We start from the raw sequence: 26,112 nt of genomic DNA, 5'->3' as shown, positions 1-26,112 counted from the left end.
AGTACACATCTTCAGGTGTTCAGTACTGATACTGATACAGCGTTCAGATACTGTCAGTATCTGAGCGCTGCCAAATTCAGCTGAACGTAGTTAAATACTTATTCATAACACACACAAATTGCTAATTTGCTCAATAACACACTTCTCTAGAATTCACATGTTTTAAAAGTTGTGTTTTATATTTTTAACCTAGTTTCAGAAAGTCGGTGAACTACCACCTCTGCTAGCAAGGAAAACTTGATTCTGAAGTCCTCTGAGGTCAAATGAATACAAAACCATTTACTGCCTCTGTCAAGAAGAGGTATTACTCCTTGAAATCCCTCTTAACTGCAAAAGCTGTTTAACTTGCATTGGTGGCAGGATATTCTTTAAAAAAAATACATAAATTCATTTTTATTTTTTCCAACTACTTTTACACAACTAACATTCAGAATAGGAATTTGAAATAGCCTCAATATTTATTGAGACACTTACAGAATTATGAAATGAATGAGGGGGTGAGTGATGATGAAAGACACATGCCTTCATGATAAGGCATGAAGTTCTCTAGATATGACCAGATATGAAGTGAAACAGCAGAAGAGCTTTTTTATTTTCTGAAATATTCTTTCATACAACCTGCAGCTAGATTATTTCTTGTATTATTCATGGATCATAATAAAATGTTAACCTTTGATCTGCCAAAAGCACTGAAAAGCCTTTTCAGCCTTCAAAAAGGAAAAAAAGAGCTACAACATTCCCACATTGTGTTAAGATTAATTTGCATATAACAATGAAGCTTATCTAACAACTTACCATCATTTCCTTTTCTTCCTACTCCTCCCACCTCTTTCCACCCCCCTCTATGTTCTCAATAGCCAAACAGTTCCACCCTCTAACCCTCTTCCTTTGCCATATTTTGTCACTCATCAGATTTCTCTGGGCAATGATGCGACTCACCAGCTCATTAATAGCCACTTTCTTTGCTTGGTTAGGTCCCCATCAGCTTAGTGAGCTGATAGCTAAGTAAGCTGCAGGAATAAATGTCCAGGGGAGAGAGGTTGTGAGAGAGAGAAGCAAGATGCTTTCTCTTAGCACCACACAGTCATTATATCTGTTCAGACTTCTCATGTAATTTTACCCTAAGGAACTACAAAGCAAGCGCTATAATATTACTCAGGCTATCCACTTCAGATTCAGGTGAAAAGAAGTAACATACTGTCATCTTTCCAATAAGAAAACATAGCTATGAAAAAAGGTTTATAATCCTGGCAATCAAAATGCATCTCAGAAGAAAAAAAGAAAATCCTATTACACCAATGATTTTTTTTTTTCTCTCATTAATAATTATCACTCTGAGATAAGGGGTTAACTGAAGGTACTATTATCTGAATGCTGAAAAATCTAACATGGTGACATACTCTCCCAAGCACACAGATGACTATTCAGCTTCAGCTCCTGGCACTGCATCAGTCGGTATTCCACTTGATGGGCTCCAGCCATTCAGTCAAAATTCCAGTGTTATTCAGACGAACTACCAGCACTATGAAGGAACAGGGAACAGCTGAAGTTGACAGTCTTAATGACTGATAAGTTTCAAGATTTCTCAGCCACTGCTACCAAATAGCAAACCACTCAGCTTGAAATAGGTCCACTCCACTGAAGAAAGGAGGCCCACATTTGCAACAAGAGTTATCTCCCACAAATAATCTTATCAGCTTTGCTAACAATATAATTTTGCATAGTCTTATCATGTTTATTTCCACATTAATATTTGGAAGGGCTTACACAAAACAAATTGTATGAGGATACTTTTTGCCCACCCACAGTGCAGGATAGAGAATATCTGAAAGTACAGGAAGGATTGCTAGTCCGAAGTCATTATGTTTTCACAAAAGTTTCAAGTTTCAGATAAATAGCTAAGCATACATGCTTATTATACATGTCAGCGTAAGAGGTCTCAATCCCTAGAATAAGTCGTAAGACAGGCCTGAGATCTGCAAGATGGCTGAGTTCATCCAGCACCTTATTGCTGCTGAGAGTAACATGTCTGTCCTTCTCTCCCAGCCCACCTCCAGTCAGAATCCCATTCCCTCTTAGCCCTTAATGCTACCGTCCCTCTTCGTTCTCAGGGAGCCTATTCAGCCTGCTGGCATAGTGGACTTTCAAAGATTTGGGTTTTTAGCTGTGGTGGTGCCTTGTCTTAATTATTTTCCTTACAGACTAGTGAATTTAATTAGTTCACAAACGAGGAAGGAAAGCGGCTGGAAAACATGGCTGGAAGTGTGGGTGGAGGAAGAGCCTCCTCCTGCTGAGGATCCATCAGACAAGGTAAATCCAGTCCTGCAGAACACCAAAGCTCCAGCATGCAGAGTAGACCTTGCTACAGGCAGAAGCTGGTTATGCAGCTTCTCAGGGGAGTAGAGCTTTGCCCACACCTCTGGAGATGAAAATCAACTGGTGTAACACACAGCTTCCATTCTGCAGCTAACAAGAGGCCAGTCATTAGGAGTGCTTGCTGAATAGCCTCACCATCATTAGTTTTGTCCCGGAGCCTTCTGGTTTCCCCCAGCTAAGGAATTCTTACTTCAGCTCCATATTCTATAGCAAATCACATGTATAAATTCAGGACTTCCACCAGCAGCACTTCTACTCAGAGCACAATACTTGTAAACACAGTGTTTATGTACAAGGCACTAATTTTACTCTGCTCTCCTATTATTCCAAACACCATTTACAGTTGTTTGTGCTCTCCAAGAGCATCAGCAAACAAGAAACAGAAGACTATGTTATGTAGTTTACATTACAACAAACAGCAACAGTGTGAGTTCTGTTACTTTCTCCGGGATTTGACCCTGGTCATGAGGTATTTGATTTCCTGTAATGAAACAACTTAACTGTACAACTAAAGCTAACTTTCATAGCCCTGCTAAAAATTCCCCACACAGTTGTCTGGGTAGGATTTAAAATTCTGCACTATTCTTAGACATGCATATCTGCAGCAGCTGGAAAACGCTACGTTGCAATCAATGCATTCCACAATGTTTAAGGCTGCAACCCTGAGTATTTCAAATTGTGGTTTTATTTATTTTCATTAAGTATATAATTACAAATACACTATCACTTAGGTAAGCACTTGAACCATTCTACTAAGAATCTCACATTCATTGTCACTACAGTAATTAAACTATTCACTGAATTGCGATATTTAAATGAGAAACAACACAGTTTGCTAAAGCTGCTTTGGAAAGCCTCCCACATTCTGAATTTCATTAAACACTTCTAAAATACATAAAACCAAGAGCAACAAGTGTCTGTGAATGTGAAATAGACTACCAAAGCATGTTTAATTTACTAAAAAACTATTGACAGACTGACAAATTTCACTGTGTAATTTTTTAAAAAAATGGAACAAGATGAATCAAATTTAGCACAATAGCATTTCTAGATCAACTTAACTGTGCATATAATGTGCATTACACACCTGATGTGAAAGAGACAGTAGAGCCCATGCTGTCTTCCAAGAACTTCTCTTTAATACTGGAAGATAACCAACAAGGAGATTTATTGTAAGATGTAATAAAAATAATCAACGTTTTGAAAACAATTGAAGGCAATGACCAACAGCTGTTTCTCTAGTTTGATTTTTAAAGACATATATTCATGGTTATGAATAGCAACAGGAAGGGAGTTGTACCAACAGAAACACAATACTTCAAGGCTTTTCGTCGCAGAGATTCAGGGTGTGTGTCTGCTCAAACAAGTAAAGATGGTAGAATTTAGTTTCATAAAACTGTAAGAACTGGGATACTAGGGTATTTTTTGCTCCAGTGAGAGGAAGTAAGAAATACATTACAGAAGACGACCTGTCTGGTAGGCAATAATATTTTTCAAGTGTTGCTTTGCCAAGAGTGGCCTTCAAGGCAAAAATTTAACCTCTGCCAGATCTCAAGAGGAATTATGTTATGAAGTTTCTCTAGAATCCTCGAAATGTACACTATTTATTTTTATATGATTTCTAATATTGTGTATTTAAATAGAAGGACATATGTATGGGCTTTTTTTCCTATTCATTTTCACCTCAATTTACCACATGCCTCCAATATATAAACAAATACAATCTGGATTTTAACTAAAATATTAAAGAAAATCTCATTAATTCTCATTCACTCAGTAATGTCAAAGCAATCCTACATGCTAAACAGGCTGCTAGATTTAAGATGTAGAGACCTACAGAATCTGACAGAGTTGTAGATATTTTAGCCAAGGAAGGAAAACAGTGAGAAAAGTCCCTCATGGAACATGCTATGTATGACTAACATGGTAGTTACACATAGCCCTACCTGCAATATTTACATCTATATATATATTCCCATAAAGATACTGAGTATCTTTACGAATTGCTGATATCCATGTATGCCCACATGTATTTAGATATGAAATACTACATTCTGGGATAGTTTTCAACTTTCTTTATATCTCTAAATTCTTCTCATTTTAAAACTTTTTAGATATTATTCCATGAAAAACCTATCAGTTTAGCTTAACATTTACAATTTTATGGATGTTTGACAAAATTAGTTATAATGTAAAAGAGTTCAGTTTAAAGTAAAACAGAAGTAATGCAATGGGTGCTGCTACTGAAGTCCCTCAACTTCATGTTGGTCAGATGGGTAAGTTTTCCATCAGTAAGAAGTACAGTTACAATTTCTAGCCAAAAAAAAAAAAAATAGGACCACAATGAACTCAGCAGAATTTGTCTGGACAAACACTTTCCTCCTTATTGTGCAATATTAACACACTGCTGACTGAACCAACTGGATGTACTTTGCAGACTAATGGTGTAAACTGCCTTCAGCACTGAAGACATTAAACCAGCATTTGAGTAAAACAAACGAACCTCATTGCTTTTGGAAATGCTATGAAATAGCATAAAGCCAATAAGAAAGCCTCTAACAAAAATTCCAGATAAAATTGCTGAAATAAGTCAGCTGTGCATTTATGCCTACTTCATCAAGAATAAGCACAAGGTTTCAAATTTTCAGTTTTTCTAATTCTTGTTGGGATATTATTCACCTTTAAAAAGCAAAATCTTGATTCAGAATGTTAGGGACCACACCTCAATCAATTGAGGTATCTTCAAACACTAGGGCTTTGGGTTAATTTACAGAAGACTAAGGCATTTTCAATGAGGGACCTTCCATAAAATTAATGCTCTCTCCATCCCTCTGCTGTCAGAAATTCAAGGCTACATGCACAGCAACACTGCATTTGCTCACTGTAAGAATACAAAATTCACTCCATTGCTGTATAAGAGAGACCTTTCTATTCCTAAAAAGAAAAAGGAACTACAGAAGCAGCTCTACAAAAGCAACTCATCAAGAAGCAAAACAGTTTAAGATGTGCAAAAAGGTGAATCGTGAAATTAGCAACCAATCTTTCAAAAAAATACAGGTTTATCTTTCCAACAGGTAACAATCTACTCTATGCTATTCACTTCAAAGTCACTTCTTTGCATGTATTTTCCAAAAGGTGTGAGAAAGCTTCTCTTTACCTTTAACAGGATATTTGTTTTTAGAAGGAACTGTTTTATAATAACCTATAACTAATTCATCATACAGTTGTTACCTTATGTTAATGATTATTTTTCCTCCAAAGAAAATAATAGTATTACAATCAATAGTAGAATTAAGGATGGTTTTGTTCTTAGGGTACAGCCTACAGAGGGACAGCTGCAATAGTTCTGAAGAGAAGGGATTTCTCTGTGCCAGTATTCAGTCTTTGCTCTAGAAATGAACGCTATAATCTGCATTTCCCACTGAGATAATGCTTCTGTAGCCCTACTTCTGGATTTTTGATATTCCATTCTCCTACATTTCATCCCACTTATCTGTTTTATTTCATAATTCAACCGCTTCACCACATGCTTTGCCTTCTCACTATTAATCCTGTATTAGGCATCCAGTACAAAATGAAAGTGAACAAGGGAAGAAGTGAAGCCACAAAAATACAACCTGTATCATACAGCCATACAACAAACACCTTCTGTGCAACTCAGATAATCAAAGAAAAATACAGTTGCCAGTTACAGAAACACAGGTTATTGAATCTTGCCTACTGAAAATACAGCTGTTAGGATTTGATCTTCTGACAACATGACCCTGTGGATACTCCCATTGGTGAAGCAGGCTTAAGGGGCAGACAGAGTGACAGCTGGTCCATCTCTTCTCTTGCACATAAATCCCATTTCAAATAGGATTAAGATAACTGGAAAACAACCTACTGAGTGAACAACAGAGCCTACCAAGGAAGAGAATATATATGACTTAAAACATTTTAAGCGGGCTTTAAATAAATACATTCAGGTTTATTAAAAAATCTAGGTTTCAATTTAGGGAATGACATTAAATACTTTTCTGGTCTGTAAATACGTAATATCCATAAGTAAGGTGTTTTTTTTTTAACACTTAAATTAGTTTTGGAGCATAAGATTAATAAGATTCTTTAGATCATAGAAATTCAAAGCAATGTAATCCCATTTATTTTAAATTTGAACCTGTAAAACTGGTCTCATTTCTTCATGCACTGATAACTGAATCCCATTTATATCAGAACAGATAATATACTTCTCTATTTCTAATGTAATCATTTGCTGCTTTAACTATGCTTAAACACTTTGAAATCCATATAAGCACTTCAATATTAAGATGAACTTTAAAGAACACAAAGAAGAAATGAAGTCTATACTCATTTAGGAAAGATTAAACAGAAAGCCTCTACCAGCTTCTGTAGCAAGAGTATCTTTAATTCAGTAGAGTGGTTGAATTTATTCTCATATCCATGAACTAAATACATTTAAATTTCCATGTAATCTAGCTCCTGATATACCTCAATACACTTGCCTTTGAACTTCTCATTTGCTTTTATGTGGTAATTTTTTTTAAATTTTGGGTACTGACCAAGTGAAACATTAATATTTACAAAAAATAATAATGTTCATTGGAGAATTAATCATGAGGTCTTGCATGTTTGAACAAAACCTCAGGGAGGATCACAGCAGAAACAAAACATTAACACATCCTTAGTTTCTTTGTGGAGAGGGGGAGTCTGCTCAGGTACGTGGACTGGGTGTGGCATAATAGAAAGGTGGAAATGGAAATTATTCATGTTGGATTATGAATATTTAACTTCAAGTGTTTAAACTCATAGCATCTTAGAATTTGTTAGTAATGACCCTGATTTGCCAAGATTGACATGTGAAGTAAAACACCTCATCCAATCCTGCTGAGATCAGTCATCTCAATGTATTAGTAGAAAGAAAAAAAAAACAAAACATGCTGACTCTCATATGCTGGTTTCCTTGCACCCTTGCAAAGACTTGAGTTACATGATACTGAGAATAAGAGAGTCCAGATTCACATTATGACTTCATGCTGTTTGAATTTATCTTTAGATAAATCGTCAAAATTTTTTCCACAACTGGATTTCACCAGAGGCGGTTCCACTTGTTTTGCAAGTTCCCAAGCTGATGTTGGAAGGCTGACTCCCACTCACGGAATTGGAAATGTCAGAATGCACACCTTCCTTTAAGGAGCATAATGCAGTTTTCAGCAGAAGTGCACAGCAAAAAAAATCCCACAAAACTTCAAGTCAGCAGAATGGAAATTCAGCGTGAGGGTCATTCTGCGGTCACCTAACACAGCACTGTCATTTTAGACACTAAAATGATGATCCTGAAATCCTTACTTAGACAAAGCTTCCACTGAGTCTGAGATAATCTGAGCAATTACTGCTCAGCTAATACTAACATTCAACAATACGACTGTTTAAAATTCATTTCATTTAGGTTAGTATCTCTAAAACATTCTTCCAGCTCTGAATACAGCTTCTCTAAAAATCCACCTTGGAAATCAAGTTAAAGGTGCTATCTCTACAAACCCCATGCCAGCTACACTGCTAGCATTACAGCAGGTTAAAACATCACAGGTAAAACAAGCTTCACAAGAAATAAAAATACTTAAGTTCAAAGTATCTGCTCACCACTAAAGGCATGCAGAAAGGAAAGAAAGAAATAGAAACATAATAATACTTCTACCATGGCCCTGACAGATTCTGTTTTGGGAATTTAACAGTTAAAGAAGCAATGGCATGCTAACAGAGCACATTAAAACAAAGAGCTGGCAGCCTCTGAAGGAAAAGGGCCTGTGCTCCACTGTTCCAACTTGTCAGTCGACTCATGCCAGCACTCTCCACGTCTGCCTTTTCCACACACCCTCATTGCATGTGTCTGTCTGGATTGATCTGCTCGTCTGTTCAGGGACTCTCCCGACAACTCAAAAATTCTGCCTTCCCTCTGCTCTGGAACTGGATTAAATCACCTCAGCTGTTTTTTGCAGCCCCAGCAAGAGGCTTTAGCTTATGGTCTCATTCTGTTTTTCTCCACTACTTGTCTGTTTTTGATTTCTAGAATGGAGGAAACTGAATTGCTGAAGGAAAGACTCCAGGCCATAACAGTAAGTGCTTATAGTTATAACTTGCATTAAAAAATCAGCTTAGAAATAATGTATTAATGAGTTACTGTGCATTTCCCAAAGAATGCCTCATCTCAGGAGGAAAAAAGACTTACATTTGCTGGAAATTGTTTCATTTTGATCCTGGTTAATAAGCTATTGATCTAAGACAGCTAAGTTACCTGCACTGCTCTTACTACTGATTGTGTTACGCTTTCAAATTCAATTTAAAGCAGTGAAAGTATGTGAAAGTACACAAGCTGCTACTGGACAGTCTAAAATATGTATTACTATCATCACAATCGAATGTTTGCTTGAAGGACAGCAGGTCAAAACGCAGATAGAGAATTCCAGAACAACTCAGTTTCATCTCTCTATTTTGTGAAACAGAAAAAGATTTTCCTTTTGGCATTGTGGAGTTCAACAAAACTGATGAACTGATGCTCTACCTTAAAATAATCACTGTCAAAAAAAAAAAACAAAAAACCCAAGACGCTCAAATTAAGCAAATTCCCACCTGTCATTTTCCCAAAGGGGGAAAAATAAGGGCTGAGTGAAATTAAAACTGAAGACTTAAGTAAAACTTCTCTGTTTCTGAAGGTGAATCTACTTCAAGACTGTGTTTTAAAAAAAACTATTGAGTTATTTAAAATGTATATATACAATTTGACTCTATGAAAACAAATGGCAAAATCCAAATTCTCCTCTGATTTCATCTCCACTCCAAACTATTCAGTTGCCGAAGTATTAAACAGAATTTGACCTCTTGGGATAAGAGGAAAACTGCAGAAGGATCAACCACTGTTGTCACAGGAACTCTTAAAAAATAGTACTAACTGGAGCAAAAGTATTTTCCACACTTGTAGCATGTTAGAGTAGCATTTGCTTCACAAGTAATATCTGAATAAATGGTGAACAGTGTTTAAAAACAAAACTTATTAGAACTGAAAGGTGTGAGAAAATATCTACAGGAGTAGAATGAGATTTGGGACTGTTTTTAATAGATAACAATTGACAAAAGCCAGTAGGTCCATTTATCATATTTACTGATTGAAACCCACAATAAGATCATGTGAAATGTTTGGGGGTGTTTGGTTGGAGAATTTTGTTTGTTTACTCTAGTGGTGTTTAAACCCAACTCATAAGCTGGACTTTGTCTCTAGTGTATGGGCTCAAAAGATAATAAATGTTTTAGACCTGCAGAGAAGAAATCCAGGCCTTGCAGTATTTTAATACCTCCTGGTATCTGTCAGGACAAAAGGGGCAGCACTCCTCTCTTCCAAGGATTTCTGTGTACATAACAAGGTTAGCATCCTTTGGCTGCAACTTTGCTACCAGAGGAATACTGAATAATATATATATTTAGAAGCCTGTGGCAGCTTCCAGTGTCTTACAGGAATTCATGCTTGGATTCTGGCCACAACTTCATTTATTACACCTGCTGCAAAAACTATCTGCTCTCTAATTTGGTATATGTTTCAATTAAATGTTTTGAATTGATGGACAACTCAGGGTATTTGCTTTAGTATACTGCAGAAATGAAAGAACTTAGATAAAGTGAAGTTATCATCAGCTATGAGAATCAACAGTTTGAGTTGTGTAAGAAAATATGCTTTCAGTGCATGTTATTCCATGGCTTTAGGAAGGTTTATCCCAAACAACCTGTCTTAAAATCTGAAGTGCTACCTAAAAGATGTTCACTGTATAAGATCTAAAAGAGGATAGCAAGAGGAACTTGGGTACACATACCAGTAGACAACACTTGCACTAAAAGCTAATTGGTTTCTGTTGTGAAGTATGACTTGTTTACAGCACGACTCTCACAGCCGCTAGGGGGTTTCAAGTTCTTTCATATCTTCTGTGTGTAGCACAGCAACAGGCAAAACCCCACTGTTTCAATATTTTGATGCTCTCCTGCTCTGAAAAGAAACACTTTCTCTATGTAGCTTCTATGTGCTCTCTTCATGGAGAGACTGTCATATCTTAAAACAAAAACTATAGTGTAGTACTATACTGTAGCAAACACATCAAGGAAAACCAAAGAGGAACCCTAGGCTCAATCCTCTCTCAAATACTCCTTTCTACAGTAAAAATTAATAATAATAGAAACACCTAAATATTTTAATTTCAATATTTCTGCAGTCTTATGCTACTAGACAAGTATGTCCATACCTCCAGGTAAGACCTCTCAATAACCAAGCATCACTTCTCGAAAGCAACATGAAGGCAAACGTGTTGCTAGAACATGAGCTACTCTATTGGCTTTAACAGCATATGGCATCTGCCATGGGATCAAGCACACCAACATAGGCATAGCCATGGAAGGGTGCCACAAACTTGCAGATTTGACACACAAGATAGCTAGAAAGACATTGGTCTGTAGATGTGTTCCCATTCCTTCCAGATATGGCCACTTTGAAACATGATTCTTTATGATCAAAAGTGAAGAAGTCCTACATGTTTCAGTAGGAATGAAAATTAGGACAGAAGATCAAGTTTTAACTTACACTGATGTGCAACAGAAGGAAAGTGATGAAGCTGCCTTTTCTAAATCTTGGCCACATTAACCCAAGAGCATGAGAAAACTTCCATGCAGGAGCACAGTGTGGAGTTCAGAGGAAGCATGGATCCCTTAGGTACCTAGGGGCAAACATCTATTGCACTGCATGAATAGTCAAAACTTTGTACAGCAAGATGTCATTTGTAGACTAAGTTTCACAGAGCGTACTGCAGGAAGCGTTATGCAACGTTCTAAAATTTATTCTGGCAACACAGGGTTTGCCTACTCTACATCTTTTGAATTTAGCTTCTGGCATTGGATCTTCAGCTTTCTTTGACTAACTATACAAAAGACAACCTATTTCAACCTATTTTGTATGGATAATTGTGTAGGACGAGCTTACTACCAACTAGGAAAATTAAAATACAGCTAGAACACCAAAGGACAGAAGTAGAAAAGTTCAGGAGAAAAAATATAGATTGGAAAAGTAGTACATCATTCTAGCAAGAAGAACAAACAAAAGAACACCTTACTGAACAGATTTCTAATTTTACACTCACTTATAATGGAGATACTTGTGCCTTCAAAATAACTTCTTCCAGTGCAGTATTTTTATGTATTACTTTTCATTTCAAACTGATGACTCTTAGCACACATCTCCACTGGTATTTATTGAACATTTAAATTAACTTGGAATGTTTTTAATACAATAAATCAAGTATGAGTTCATTCTCTGGCTAGAAACCTTATCCTTCACTTTTCTTGTATATTGTATCACCGTGTAAACACAAGCTCTTGTCATGCTTCACTCAGCTAATGATCAGTTATTTAAAGGCCAATTATACACTGAGATCAGGAATATTTCCTAACTAAGGAAAGGGGTGAAGGTCAAAGAACAGATGATGTAGCTCCAAAATATCAGCTCTTGGATAAATTGTCTCTTAAGAGGGATGCATTAGTCTTTATTCTCATCATTCCCTCAAAAAGCCACACTGTTTTTAGCACTAAGTAATCTGTTCTGTTCTCTTAAACTGTAGGACAAAAGAAGACTGCAAGAAGAAATTGCACAGAAACGTCGAAAAATAGAAGAGGAAAAACTAAAACACCAGCATTTAAAGGTAAGTTGTTGAATTTATATAATTAAAGACATCTTCAAGTTATTCAACTTGAATAAGAGTTTTGGAATGCAAATTTTCATGCATTTAAATCATGCTTTTACTATCAAATTTTCAGGGCTTTCTGAAATCTTTGCAAGACTCCATTTGACTCTAATAAGCATCAAGCTTTGGTGATAAATAAATAAAAAAAATCATTCTTAAAAGCTAATGCTATTTAATCACTTTTATGGCATAAAACAAGATGTGAGCCAGAAAACTCACAGCTGAAAATTAAGCCTCACTTTTCAGACTGGATATTTTCACTCCCTAATTCCACTACAACAATCTCACTTAGTACAGAAGATGGCACAATCAGGAGGTATTATTTTATTTTCAGGTAGAGCAGGAAGGAAAAAAATTTCTATTTTTGTTTCTAGAAATATGCAAGATATGGTATTTTACATGCACTCTTATATAGGAGCAGATAAAGTTTTTCAAGAAAGACATGGAATGCAGTATTTAGGGTGTGGCACAATATCTCACTGAGCATATTTAAAACACAATCCCCTTCAAAACAGACACCTGCTCCTAGGTTTCATCTACCCTCTCTTTTGTGTCAAGCCAAGTTATGCTATGTTAGTTTACTGGGACAGGCAAGCCAATGAAAAAGTCCTCCATGCTTAAGGGCTTTTTTGCAAGATACTGACCATGAGGACAGACATAATCATATAGCATATTACCTAAATGAGAAAGGAATATCTTCCAAATCTCATAACTAATAACAAACAAGTGACTGTCTTCCTCCACACGTATAGAGTGCTGCAATTTATGTTTCAGGTTTGACTTATTAATTGAAAATGACTCTTTCTCCATTCTTTTAAGAAGGGTGAACACATCTGTCATAGACATCCTGCTATTCCTCACTGCTGTTGTTTACAGAATACAAGAACAATGACCTTATTCCCGCTGTTATACAGATCACAGAATCATAGAATGGCCGGGGCTGAAAAGGACCACAATGATCATCTAGTTTCAACCCCCCTGCTACATGCAGGGTCAACCACTAGATGAGGCAGCGCAGAGCTACATCCAGCCTTCAGGGAGTCATTTGCTTCTCCCAGCAAACTGTAAGATAAACTGCCATACCAATGTGAGAGTAAAGCCTGCAAATTCAAAACACCTGTGCCTTCCAGGGGGCACAGCTGAAATCTTTCAGGGTTGGTTCAACCTTGTCAAGAATTAATCACAGTGGACTTAAACCAGCAGCACATGTAAGACATTGTTCACAGAATTTGCAGACATTAGTCACATGAGCTGTGACAATGAACCACAGAAGAGAAGGATCACTTTCCAGAATTCTGAATGTTTCCATGGTCTTTTCAGATCAGAGTGTATAAGCATCTTTTTCCTTGAAAGTAACAAGACCTGTATGAAATGTGCTTTCATATTAGAGCTATAACATGGTAAAACACACACAGCCTAGTACTGCACTGAAGATGCTTTACAGCAGAAGGAAATGCTGACAGCAGAAAAATAAAAATCTGACAACACCACTGTGCCAGTGCCTCTGCAGAGCAGCCCTCTCTGACAAACACCTAGAAGTTCTATGTTGCTTAAAGGGTGTTTCTGCAACATAATGTGTCGCTCTTCCAGAAGCAGCTAAGAAAACTTGTGGGATTACATGATATGTAGTTGTGAGCAGCAGCAAACTATTCTAAGAAAATGCAAACGTAACACCATTTGTTATGTCTGTATGTAGGGAGTTTGTTTTCTTGTGTCCAACCTGAAATACACATGATGTTTTTCTTGATTTGATTTCAATGAATGTTAGTACCAGCCTTGCTGCAGTTTTCACAAGGAATCAGAGATTTATTTTTTGAGTCAGCAGTGCAAAACTGTCAGTTTCAAGCAGGATTAAAAACTCACATTTCCAAGAGTACCTCATATCACTAAAATCTATACTCTGATTCGGATATAATAAATGCGCTCCCTCTGAATTGAGAGAGCAGTATTTTGCGATCAATAAGAATTATGCCAACACCAAATTACAAGAACCTATCAGATCAGGTAAAACCACCCTATTAAAATATTCACTATTATTTCATCTGAGCCTAAAATACCTTTGCCATGAAGTCGGAAAAGGCTGCCAAGGAAACCCAGAATCAAGGCTCAAGACTGAATTCTGGAGCAGCCTCTGCTTCCTGCAAATATCCTAGGATTCAGTGTTGAGACAATACTGTCCTGCAGGGCTAGTGTGACTGTAAACATTGCTGCAAAATAATACTACCAAGGAGTGCCACAGAGCTCCCAATGAGCCTGTTAATACCCGCAGTTTCTATCAGAACTGTTGTGTCATGCATGAAGCCAGTTGAAAATATGCATTTAACTGCAGACAGGTTCTATATGCATCCTCCACCACCAGCTGGCCCTCAGTGATAACCTCACATGAAACCTCACAGCAAAAAGACAAGTAAGAAATGTTCTAAATAATTCAGTGTGCAGGAGGCAGGTAGGGACCCCAGCAACTCCTCCAAGTAGCTCTGAGCACAACACAGACTTCTTGCCAATGCTGGGCACTACTTTTCCTCAAAGCTGCAGTAGTCAAAATCCAATTTAATCTTCAGCCTTATCCTACAATTAACAAAGCTGTATAAAGAGAAAAAAAGGAAAAAAAAACTAAAACATGGCTATCAAACAACTCAAGGAATCTAAATTGCAAAGAGAAATCAGAGTTAATTAAAAGCCTTATGTACCTACTTTTTCCCTCTTATTGAAGAGGTTTTACTGAAGAGCTCTGGCTCTTCTTCCCCAAGGCAGACCTGGATTTATATTCTCAAGTTAAACTGAAGGATGGGAAAAGAGAGCAAGAAAGTTTGCACGGCTTACCATCTCTAGCCTACCAATTTGAAATTTATCTCCATTAATATTTTTCTCACCAAAAATAACTGAACTACCTAATTACTTCCACATGCAACTGTTGTGAAGTGACTATAAGAATCAGTGTGTATAGCCAGATTTTTCAGAATGTTAAGACAGATCTACTTAACTAGACTATACACACACATGACACTTGCCTACAAGCCACTACCATACAAAAAATCTCCACAGGCACTAAACAGGTCAGAATGTAGATATGTGACCCCTGGATTGACCCTAGAGTAGGGGTTCTAAACTTGTAGGAGGTCTGCTGGCACATTAACCAGATATCAACATCACAGGCTTCACATTTTCAGTCCCACCCATACCTTCTCATCGGATGAAATACTTAATTACCCAAGTTCTCTGTAAACTCAGGAGATACCATTGCATCACTAACTCCCTAAAGATCTCTTCTCCCCACCACATACAATCTCATTTACAGAAGCTTTTCATCTTTTATTCACTTCTCCCAGCATTTACGTAGCGCCATCAGCCAAAGAGCCAGGTGACTTCTGACTGAAGCCCTTTGCATGAGTCCATAGTATGTATGCTTTGACCCAAATGTTCTGCCTTACTAAGTGGTGCTCTTACCTTCAGAAATATTAATCTGTTACAGGTAGCAACTGACATGCTCCACCTTTTCATTGGATGGACAAATAAAATGTGACGATGTTCTTCCTGAATTTGTTTTTAAGTCAATCTTGAAATGTGGTGTTTTTAGGTTTTTCTTGTGTTTTTTTCCCCAGTGGCACTTGCCCCATCATCCCTTGCCTTATGCTAGCCACAGCACAAATACACACCTATGACAGCAAGGCAAATACAATAAAAACTGGGCTAGTCAGAAATTTAAAGTACAACTCTCTCTATTTTTCCCCATCAGAAAAAGGCCTTACGAGAAAAATGGCTCTTGGATGGCTTCAGTTCTCTCACTCCAAAAGAGCAGGAAGAAATGCAAAAGCAAAATCAAGAGGACCAACAGCAAACTCGTGAGCTGGAAGATGACATTTTCAGGTAGGGCAGTACTGCTGCCCCTCTGTCTGAGTCAAAATGGCCTTTCCTTAAAAATCTCCTTGTGAAAGATTACAGTGTCAGTGAGGACTAAATAGAAGTGGTTCGATGCATAGCATAAAGCAATCCGCTCTATTTTCTGGTCAGCTAAAGTTAGAGCACACAAAATGCAGATTTCTATGCTGTGAATTTTCTTAAACTGCACAATACTTCAAAAAGTATTCCTTTTATGACAAAAGTCGTGTTATACTTGATGGAAGCCAACCACAGAGCGTGGTTTCAACTTTGAGATAGACATTGTCAAATCAAATTTTTGAAATAACAGTAAGTCACATAAAAAGTTCTATTTCAGTAGATCCTGCACAGCTTTTTGTACCTCGCTTCTACGAGAAGTCAGCACTTCTGAACAGTACAGGTTACCTAGCTTGCCTATCACTTGTCTTATTTTTGCATATCTTCCATACAGTTGTGTCCCCACTACAGAAGTCTGTTGCAGTGAAGGCCTTCCTGTAACCTTTATAAAAATACTACTATAAATCTCATTCCATTGTGCTGCCCTCCCACACAGGGCTAAATTTGAATGACACAGGCAGTCCCGCATCTCCTTCCTTTATTTATTATGGATGTAATTGTAGATGCTTTTGAGACAAAGATAGCTTTTCCCAAAAACAGTAAGGCACAATGCACAAACAAGATCCAGGCACACTGATGGGTACTTCCCATTAGCAACCATCGCTAAGTGGAAGTGTTTCTATTGTTTTAGATTCAGAAAAGAATCGTCACCCTCATTTCTCATTATTCTTTCAGTTCATTGGTGCCTTCCTCCTTGCTCTCCTCTCTCCCCACTGTCCTCCTACACAGTCTTCTGGCAAAGTTGTCACCAAGATTATCTCCTCTGGTTATCTCACTCCTAACTTCCCCCCCTTACTCCATCTCTCTAATGCAAATGATAATTTTCATTGCTGACAGGCAGCAGCCTACTTCTGGTTTGTCCTATAATTATGCTGACTTCTTGCTAGAAAGCACTTTTATCAACAGAACAGCTTTTCAGGTACCTCTGCAGAATTTTTCTTGGAGCAGTAGAAAATAAACAATGTGCTCTGAAAACATCTGCATAGGTGTTAATTATGAAGATGTGAGATGTGTCCCCATGACAACGTGATCACCAGGAAAAAGAGCTGCGTGGGGAAGGGCTGGCTTCAGAGTGCCAGGGGAGTTGCACAGAGCAGGCAGCCGCTCCGCACCAACCCACTGGCAATGTAGCGCTTCTCTGAGTACTAGGAGGACAGACTAGATTTTAAAAAACCCTATGACTTCAAGTAAGAGCTGGACATTGCGCTGAAGTCTCCTTTGTGCCCTAATAGTTTTGGTGAGGAGGGTTTCTTGGGTTTTTTTTTTTGTTTTGTTTTTGTTTGTTTTGTTTTTTGAGGTCATGAACCAGATTTAGTGTGCAGATTTGTTGTGGGAAGGATATCAGCAGAACAAAATATAATCTACTCTGCTGCCAATTAATGTGATGACACCTAAGAAAACAAGCAATGCTGCAACGCTAAAGGTCTGTAAATGTTCAATAGTTTTCCTTTTCAGTGGCAGAGACATCTGATACATGCACCTCCTTATGAACAATGAAGTATTTCTTTCATCAGGAAAGGTACTAATCCCCAGCATCCAAGTCTAATTTGTTACCTGACAACATACTTTGGGGGTTCCCTGCACCCAAGTCATTGTAATTGAGGTACCTCCCAGTAATGCTGGCAGCAAGTCCTCCCATCCTATTTCTGGGAAGACTTGGAATGCTGGTTTGAGACTTAAAAACCATCCTATAATACTAGTTAAGAGATTTCAGCAAAAAAGGCTGAAGATCATATGTAGTCATATATAATGCCATTGCAACATCTCTCAGAATCCTGAGTTTCCAGCTATAGTTGAAGAGTCTTTTGATGCTGGTCTTGTAATTGCTATTTTGTCTTTGCCTTCAGTTTGATGCTGATAATTTCTATTTGCACTGTTTCTGGTTTTAATTTCCTACTACACCCATATTAAGCCCTACTTCTCTGAATGTAGCCATATAAGCTTTTCATAGCCTGAGTAGAATTTATCACCCTTACAAATAGTAAACTAGAACTTCAAAACTGAAAATCTCCTTTAATTTGTAGAGGTATGTTAACATCAGAAAAATTTTAGTTTCTCTGTTTTAATTCCAGATTGGAGTTGAGAAGGGGTAATACATTTTTGAAGTTTACCTGAATTAGAAACTTGTAAATACTTTAAAAGGTGGCCATAGGCATTGAAATGAGTCTAAATGCACTTATTCTTTTGGAAGAAGAAATAAGAGCTCCAAGCCACTCATTTTTACTTGATTGCTTACTTAAATGGCATGTATATTTTACATATATATGCACACACAGATGTAAGATTTCAAGGGCTAACTGCAGACTCACTGTGAATGGGAAGGCTGCTTGCTTCATACTGCATCACATGACCAAGAGCACACGTTACACCAAAAAAGTGTAAGGTGAAGTTCCTGTGTATTGGGAAATACACAATTAGCAGAGTGGCATGGTTATACTGGTATTCTACAAGTTGTATAACTAGAAAGATTATCACGGTGAAAAGAGGTTATCAAAAATAAATGCTCACCCGTGTCCTAGGCTTGCAGTAAAAACTTCAAAGAGAGCCATCTCCAGAAAGAGATCCTTCTCCAGTGGCAGTCAGCCCTAAAACAGAGTCTAGGAGAGGTGGAGCCAGGCTCCACTCCTTCTGGTCACACAGCTGTGTGCTGTGCTTCACCTGTGCTCCGGAAGCTGACTCGGTGCTTGCTTCAGGTGATCAATCAGCAGTTCAGGCCATGATTCAACAGTTCTTATACAGATTCCAACCATAAACCAACAATGTAAATAATGATGAAAATGAAATAACTGTACATGCAACTGTACATTAAACATTAAATGTTTGCATATGCTGGCCTTTCTCTTCCTAGTACAAACATTTTTTATTTTTATTTTTCTATAAAAATAAGGTTATTTATTTTACTACACCGACTTAATGAAACTTCTGAATCTTTCATATTATTCTTATAATTGATTGTTTCTCCATGGTTAGCTAAATATTTCCACAACCACCTGCTGTTAATATCAGTATCACCAACTAACTTGTCTTACCTGCGAGCTTCTCCTGGCAAGCTCACCCAGACTGCTTCTTCCTTAAAATGACTCCTACTTCTAGAAACAGCTCAGATTTATTTGGAGTGAAATGCATCAGACAAATGATGAGCATAAAATGGAAAAAAATAACCAAAAGTATAACAGAAAATGACAGTCTTCACTTTTACAGTAAGAAACCTCACAGGTATGACAAAGTGGTATGTAGCAAGTATTTCCTTCTGTCATGAATGTGTTTTGAAATATAGCAAACAAAATAATTAGTGTTAATGCTCACCAGAAAAAAAAAAAAAAGTGCATGAAACAACAGCCAAGACAGAGCACAAGAAAAAAATCTTCGTCCTGGAAATGAGAATACATCTGAGTACAGAAATGCTCTTAATTCCTGACCATGGAATTAACCCTGTAGAAGCACTGCTGAAACAATCAGCAGTAGAAAAGGAGTTAATACCACCATTGCTGAAGTTATAAGAACAGTTTAGATGTTTCTTTTCCTAGCAAGGCCTTTAAACATTTTCATTGTTATATTTACTCTCATTACTAAGTAATCACTATGCCTTTGAGACTTTGACAGCTATTATCCTCATGATGTACAGAGGAGTTTGGCATGGATATTTGATTTTATAAACAAAGAGTGAAAAGAGAACACACCTTGAGTCATGTGGAAACTTTTTTGCACACATGAAATGAAGTCACATCTCTGAATAAAGTCAGAAATTGCTATACCTGTTCACGTATGTACTTGTTGAGCAGTAAAAACAAGATATATTGAGAAGATCAGTGGAATTCTTACTACCACACCTTTGATTATTAAATTTCACTGTTGCTTCAGGTAGATCCTGACCACTCTGATAATTATTCTGTGTTTTTCAATTTCAATATCTTTAAAGATTTTTTTTTTCCCCACTACCCTTACAATAGCCTGTTTCTCTCTTCTGAGAGAATTGCTTGCAGCTGTAGGCATGTTATTCCTAACACAGGCATTTCTGTCACCCTCCTAAATAGACCCCCGTTTTGAAATACTCTTTACTTGGATGTCAAGTAGAGCTAGTGTTTATGTACTAATCAGTTAGTATTTGGGCATTTCAAGATAAGATATTCTATTCTTTGTATCGACAATGAAACCGTGAATAGAGGGTGGCTTGTGTCACCTTACAGAGGAGTAGCTCAGCACTCTGGTTACAGGCAGAAATAGCACTTACACCATCTCTTCTTCTCACCATCTTTGTATGATAGAGTTTACAGTCAGCCATGAGTGCATGGCTCGTGTCAGGGAACACAGTGAATGAAGAATCAGTCCCATTTAATCACTTGATTTTTAGCAAAGAGCATTCATTCTTGACAGAATTAGTCACTAAACAGCATGCTTAGAAATGTACAGAGAGCATTGTGTTACTAAGGACTACTCAACTAATTTGTAATGTGATACCTGAAGGTAGGCTAATGGTAGGTAGACTCCAGAGCTGTTTTAAGCATTTGACTCACCTCAAAACATGCGAGGACTTGCTAAGCTGCATTTTCTCCTTAGTCTGGTATCCTCCAGGGTGGTATCCTGCTATCTTTGTTTCATCCATACACCCTTCTTTCTTCTAGGATGGCAGTGGTGTCAACTGTAGCAGATGAGCCGGTAGCCAGCAGCAGTCAAGTACACACTGTAGAATTTCTTAATTCAGCTACTGATTTGGCAGAGGAACCTCCAATTTAGAATCTCAGCTTTTAAAGCTCCTTGTTTAATCCAGTTCTGTATTACTTACTTTCCCCTCTAAAATAATTTACCTTAATCAAGAAGGAGAAGCATCCAAAGAATTGATTTCATACAGTAACTATGTCATACTTCATTCATCTGCAAGATGCAGCAGCTCCTTCAAGAGATTTTAAACAATAACCAGTGCAGCTGCTAGAACCTTTCAAAACACAAACTGTGATTAACTTCAAAATACTCTGAATCATTTATGACATTTATAGGAAGTTTCTAAAGACTTGAATGCTGGAAAGAGATTTAAGTCTAACTTCTCCACTGTATGAAGTCAAAAGGACTTTGATTTCTTTGAATTAGCATGCATGCAAACAATATCCTCTGAAAATGAACCAAAAAGTTATTTACGTCTTAATACTGTACCATGTTCTCATTGCAATTTTCTATTTGGAGTGAGAGGTATAATTTTTCCTCAGCCCCACTGAGCACTGAATTAGTCTTTATTTTCTCCCCTCAATATATCTTCCCAGGATTTTCTTCTTCCACCTGTGTCTAGCAGCAGTCCAGACTACAGCAAAAGTTAATAACCCTTCAGTTCATTATGCTTCTAGGCTTTTAATGAACAATTTTGGTATTATAATATTGCAATGAAGTCTCTTGTAAAAACACAATTCAAAATATTGAATTCTACTCTATAAGTGCAAAAATATGTCACAGTCATTGCATTAGTTTCTTTCATAGTGATGCAAGGGTGTTTTGTTTTTTTTTCTTAATTTCATCTTGAATGTGCTATTCTTCACACCACAGTTTTAAGGTCTGATACTGTTTTCGTTTAAAAAAAAAAAATCTCACCAGCAGCTGAAAAATCCACATAGTATTCCATTAGTATAGTTTCATAATTTTGAGTTTTAAAAGGCAAGAATCACAATGTTATTCAAACTCTTCAAATAATCACAGAGAAGGTAAATAACGTTTTTCTGCTGGCTTGCATGTAACTATTGTGTCTGCTTTCTGCTTTAAAGGAGGACAGATTCCTATTACTGACATTGACTTTGGTAAGAATCAAAGTAGTCAAAACACAATGCTTTTTTTTTTTTTTTCCTAGCATTTTGGTATACAGTCTATCACATATTTTTAACTTCGGATATGATCATCTTATGATTAATCTTAGCATCTGCGATGTCATTTGCAGTTGCCTTAAGCCTGTACTCATCAACTTCTGACAGATTCAAAATCAATGAGACAAATTATTTCAATCAAATACAAAGCATTCTGAAATGTGCTTTTGTTGTTGTTTTTTTTCCCCCCTTATTTAAAACAAAAACAATGTTTCCAAAAAAAGATAAAAATGAACAAGGAGACTGAAGCTATACAGCAGGAGAGATCTAGTTCAAGTCCAGCTCAGAGCTGAATTAGGGACTTGATTCTGGATCTCCATGGAGAAGCAGCTTACACAATTAGCAGGCTACAAGGCAAGCTTCTATCTAAACCTCAACAAATATGTGCCTCTGCAGCATGGAAGTCTTGACTACAAAAACGAAAAAAATAGGTTATGGGACACCTCCCTAATGTCACTGCCTTAGTCACATAAGAGAAAAGAATTTGACCAAGGTATTTTACCTTAGAGGTGTGCTTGAATAGGCATAGATTTCTCCTTCTCACGTTTACAGAGACAAGATATTTTGTCCCAAACCTTCCTGACTAGAAGCGTTTCATCGAGCATCTTAGTAAGTTAAGAAAATAAAAATATTAGTTAGTAAGAGATACCTTAAAAATTTTACGTAGTGTACAAGAAACTGTATAACATAACTTTAGCAAGTAACAAAATGAGGAGAGAGAAGGGAGCTGTAGCCCCTTCTAATAAAGTGAATGGCCCAAAAGAAATTCCGACTACTGAGCTTTAACCTTTTACATAATGAGAGCTTTTAAAGAAAATAACTCACGGGCCATGTATTCACTGGCAAGATACTCCCCTGATTTGTAATACTAAATCTGACTGATGAATCAAGTTCTGAATGTCATGCTGTTCTAGAGAACTTTGAGTTAGTGTATTTGATATTAAGTTATAGGCTTGTAGTCTTTGTAAAACACAGTCAAACTGACAAGACCTAGCTGCAGTCAACAAAATAAATGAACCATTAAAAATTGTTTCTTAATGCAGGAAATCTCAAATAAATGCACATTTAGAAAGTGGTTATGAGCATCTGATGTGATATGTCAGTGCCTATATGAACTATCTGATTTCTCTTGCAAAAGCATTTGTAATGCTTGTGAGGATATTACTAGAGCAGACGCTGCAGACATGAATCTTCCAAGTTGCTTGTTCTTGGTAAATTAACCCATCGAAACTACTGTTTTGTTGAAAATGAATGTTTTCCAGAGACATAATTTGAGCACTTTCCCAGAGAATCACATACACACAAGAAGTCAATCAACAGTTAGGAAGCACTTGTGTGGCTGCAAATGTCTTAGCTCATAAACCTGAAATGGGACTCTTAAAACTAAGTGCTTTTAAGTTTTTTACACTAGACAAAAGTCTGTGTTGCTGTGAGAAATGCTGCAATAACAACTCTCTCAACTCCCCTCCCTCCAGCTGCATGTCAGTATTATCTTGCATTTCTTCATCTCCAGAATCAACCTTAAGCTTCTCATCAGGCATTGTTACATTCATTTTACCATAGCAAAGAACTGTGTAATCCCAGAACTGATGCTCACATATGCAAAACTGTAGAGACTTGTCTTGCTGTCTTTGAGCTTATTTTCAGAAAGCCCTTTACCACTCTGAGTTTTCATACTAGAAAATTAGTTAAGCGCTGTTTTACCTAATTTAGTTCTACTAAGAGTACTTGTAAATGGTATTTTTTTTAATCAAAGCCCTGATATATCAGCATGATACTTGTTTTCTCTCTCAGAAATATGGATGCAACGTTATTTCAATGAATAAAGGTGGTTTTGGTGGAATTGCAGGTTCTATATTGCCTACAACTTTTCTTTGCATGATCCTCCTGAATTCAGTTTAATTTGTATACTAAAACATAGCATATGAGGTGATCTACTATAGCTCTTTAACTCTTGTCTGACACAGCCGCTACCTGCACCAACAACCCCTGCTGTCGGACCCCGTCCAGGGAGAGAGACACAGACACAGATGCCGTGGAGTCAGCTCTCAATCTATTATCTTGGCTACATAGATTTATAGTCCAGAAGAATCCCGCACACACATACCCATACACCCATCGCGCAACCCCACGTGCCCATGTGCCAACCCTCCCCCTTAAGTCTGCCTAGCACAAGGCACCGTATCACGTTGCATGCGCTGTGACGTGCGGCCATCTCCCCATTCTGTAGCAAATCGTTCAAGATGTTTTTCTACTGTCTTCAGCTTGTTGTGCAGTGGAGTTTCGCTACAGCGTCCTTGACTCATATCTCCAACACTTGTCGACGTTTACAATTAAAGAATTTGCATCTTTTGATACAAGTACACATGCAGAATGAAGAAACAAAGTCATAACCCTCATGTCTGTAACTAGATTTGTTTCCTATATCATAATTACACAGGAGCGAATCAAATTTCTTAAGACAATGGAGAGAGAAAATTTACTTAAAATGAGGAAATCCTGTGTGGGGGGTGAATATTCCTTATTTATTCCCTCATAAAAAATATATAATTTCAGCCACTGCTTTCAGAGCGGGCTTGGAAGGAATCTGTAACACATACTTCTTTTAAAATTGAGAATACTATCTCTTTTTCTGAGGCAGGTGAAATTCTAAGATGATTCTATTTCAGAGTGAGATATACAGCTAGCCTTCCTAATGTCTGCATTCAACATTAACTGAATCTGCGACATTGTTCTCTACCTGGTATGAAATCAAAATGAATTGTAATTGCAGACTGGAGAAGGAAATAGAGGCCCTTGAAAAAGAGGAAATTAAAGTCTCAGCTAAGGAAGAAGCTATTTTAAAGAAACTTAAATCAGTTGAGAAAACAACAGAAGACATAATCAAGGTAAGTACCAAATTACTCAAGACATAGAATGTACTAGACATTCATCATAATTAAGGAAACAAGAACTAGCTAGATCATGCGAGTGGTCATAAACATTTTTCAGAAGCAACAGTAGTTCAAACACAAAGAGGGGTTAAGAAATTATACTGTTCAAGTGCCCATGTTTCCATTTGCTTTTTGGGGCAAGGGGTGGAGGTCAGAAAGTAATTCATATTACTCATTCATAGCACATAACAAGAAAATAGCACTGCCACCAATCAGCAACTGCACAACAAAAGATAGTCGTAATGATGCAGAGACTAACTTTCACTCCTCCAAGCAATGTGACCAGTTAAACCTCATCATACTTTCCCCTCTGAGAGGGGAGAGTGAAACATCACTTAACATTACCATTCACTTTTGTCTAAAGGTCATTTTAATGTTTGAAAATCTCAAAAAAAGTACCGATGAGACTGTTTTATTTATCCAGTTATTCTTAAATATACACATACACTTTAAAAATAAGCAGAGAGTTACAAAACTGGAAAATCAAAACATAGCCTTTGAGAATCATTGAAGACAACTAGTTTGGGCCACAGTGTGCAGCTGTCACACTGATTAACTTTCTAATGCCCTATCTTACTTTTTGTGACTTGAGAACATATTGGGAAAGATGACAGAAAAATTCTTTCCCACATGCCATGCTCCAGCTGAATAGATTCCATCTTTAAGTACCTCTCATCACAGAGACATGCCTTTAAGGTAAGACATCAACTAGGCAGTGTTTTGCTTTACCTCATAGTTTTGAAGTTGACTAATCCACATTTATCATCAATGGTTCTTTTTCCTAGTCTGTGAAGACTGAAAAAGCAGAAGTTGAAGGAGGTACGTTTATTCAAAAAAACAATTAAAAAAAAAAAGGTTCTCATAGAAACCACTAAAAAACAAGTTCATGGTGGATCTCATTGTGGGTCTTCTTTATTCAGAGGCAGCAGACTACATATATGCCAACATACCTGACCTTCCAAAGCATTTCAGACCTTCTGCACTGAGAAGGGCAGGGCACGCTACCACCAATGACGAAGAAAAGAGAAAAGGTACTGTTCACCACTAACTGCAAAGGGTGCCAGTGTTTGCAAAAGCTTCCTAAACCTTGAATCTAATGAGCCTTAAGGAAAGAATAAGTATTATCAATACAGGACAACGCTCTTCTCAGTTAAGCCATATTACATTACCAGTGATGACACCAAAACTGAG

The 26,112-nt window shown here is 37.3% G+C and overlaps 2 protein-coding genes across 4 annotated transcripts in view; one reads left to right on the top strand and one right to left on the bottom strand.

The window, feature by feature from the left end:
* Positions 1-3,522, bottom strand: part of PLPPR5 (phospholipid phosphatase related 5) — a 198,235-nt gene extending 194,713 nt beyond the window's left edge. The window contains exon 1 of the mRNA XM_015290744.4: positions 3,464-3,522. The gene's annotated coding sequence lies outside the window, so the exon portion shown is untranslated. The remainder of the gene's footprint in view (positions 1-3,463) is intronic.
* Positions 1-26,112, top strand: part of PALMD (palmdelphin) — a 51,790-nt gene that overhangs the window by 16,014 nt on the left and 9,664 nt on the right. The window contains exons 2-8 of one of the 3 annotated variants that reach the window (XM_040704583.2): positions 2,202-2,310; positions 8,447-8,492; positions 12,027-12,107; positions 15,886-16,016; positions 24,762-24,876; positions 25,707-25,740; positions 25,842-25,952. In XM_040704583.2, the coding sequence (XP_040560517.1) occupies positions 8,448-8,492; positions 12,027-12,107; positions 15,886-16,016; positions 24,762-24,876; positions 25,707-25,740; positions 25,842-25,952 (517 nt within the window). In that variant the 5' untranslated portion in view covers positions 2,202-2,310; position 8,447. Of the gene's footprint in view, positions 1-2,201; positions 2,311-7,432; positions 8,493-12,026; positions 12,108-15,885; positions 16,017-24,761; positions 24,877-25,706; positions 25,741-25,841; positions 25,953-26,112 lie in introns of all 3 variants that reach the window. The other 2 variants (NM_001277552.2, XM_015290626.4) reach the window with 2 other exon arrangements.

Source organism: Gallus gallus, chromosome 8 (genome assembly GCF_016699485.2).
Source record: "Gallus gallus isolate bGalGal1 chromosome 8, bGalGal1.mat.broiler.GRCg7b, whole genome shotgun sequence".
In the NCBI taxonomy this organism is placed as follows: domain Eukaryota; kingdom Metazoa; phylum Chordata; class Aves; order Galliformes; family Phasianidae; genus Gallus; species Gallus gallus.
This window is presented reverse-complemented; position numbering and strand designations above follow the sequence as displayed.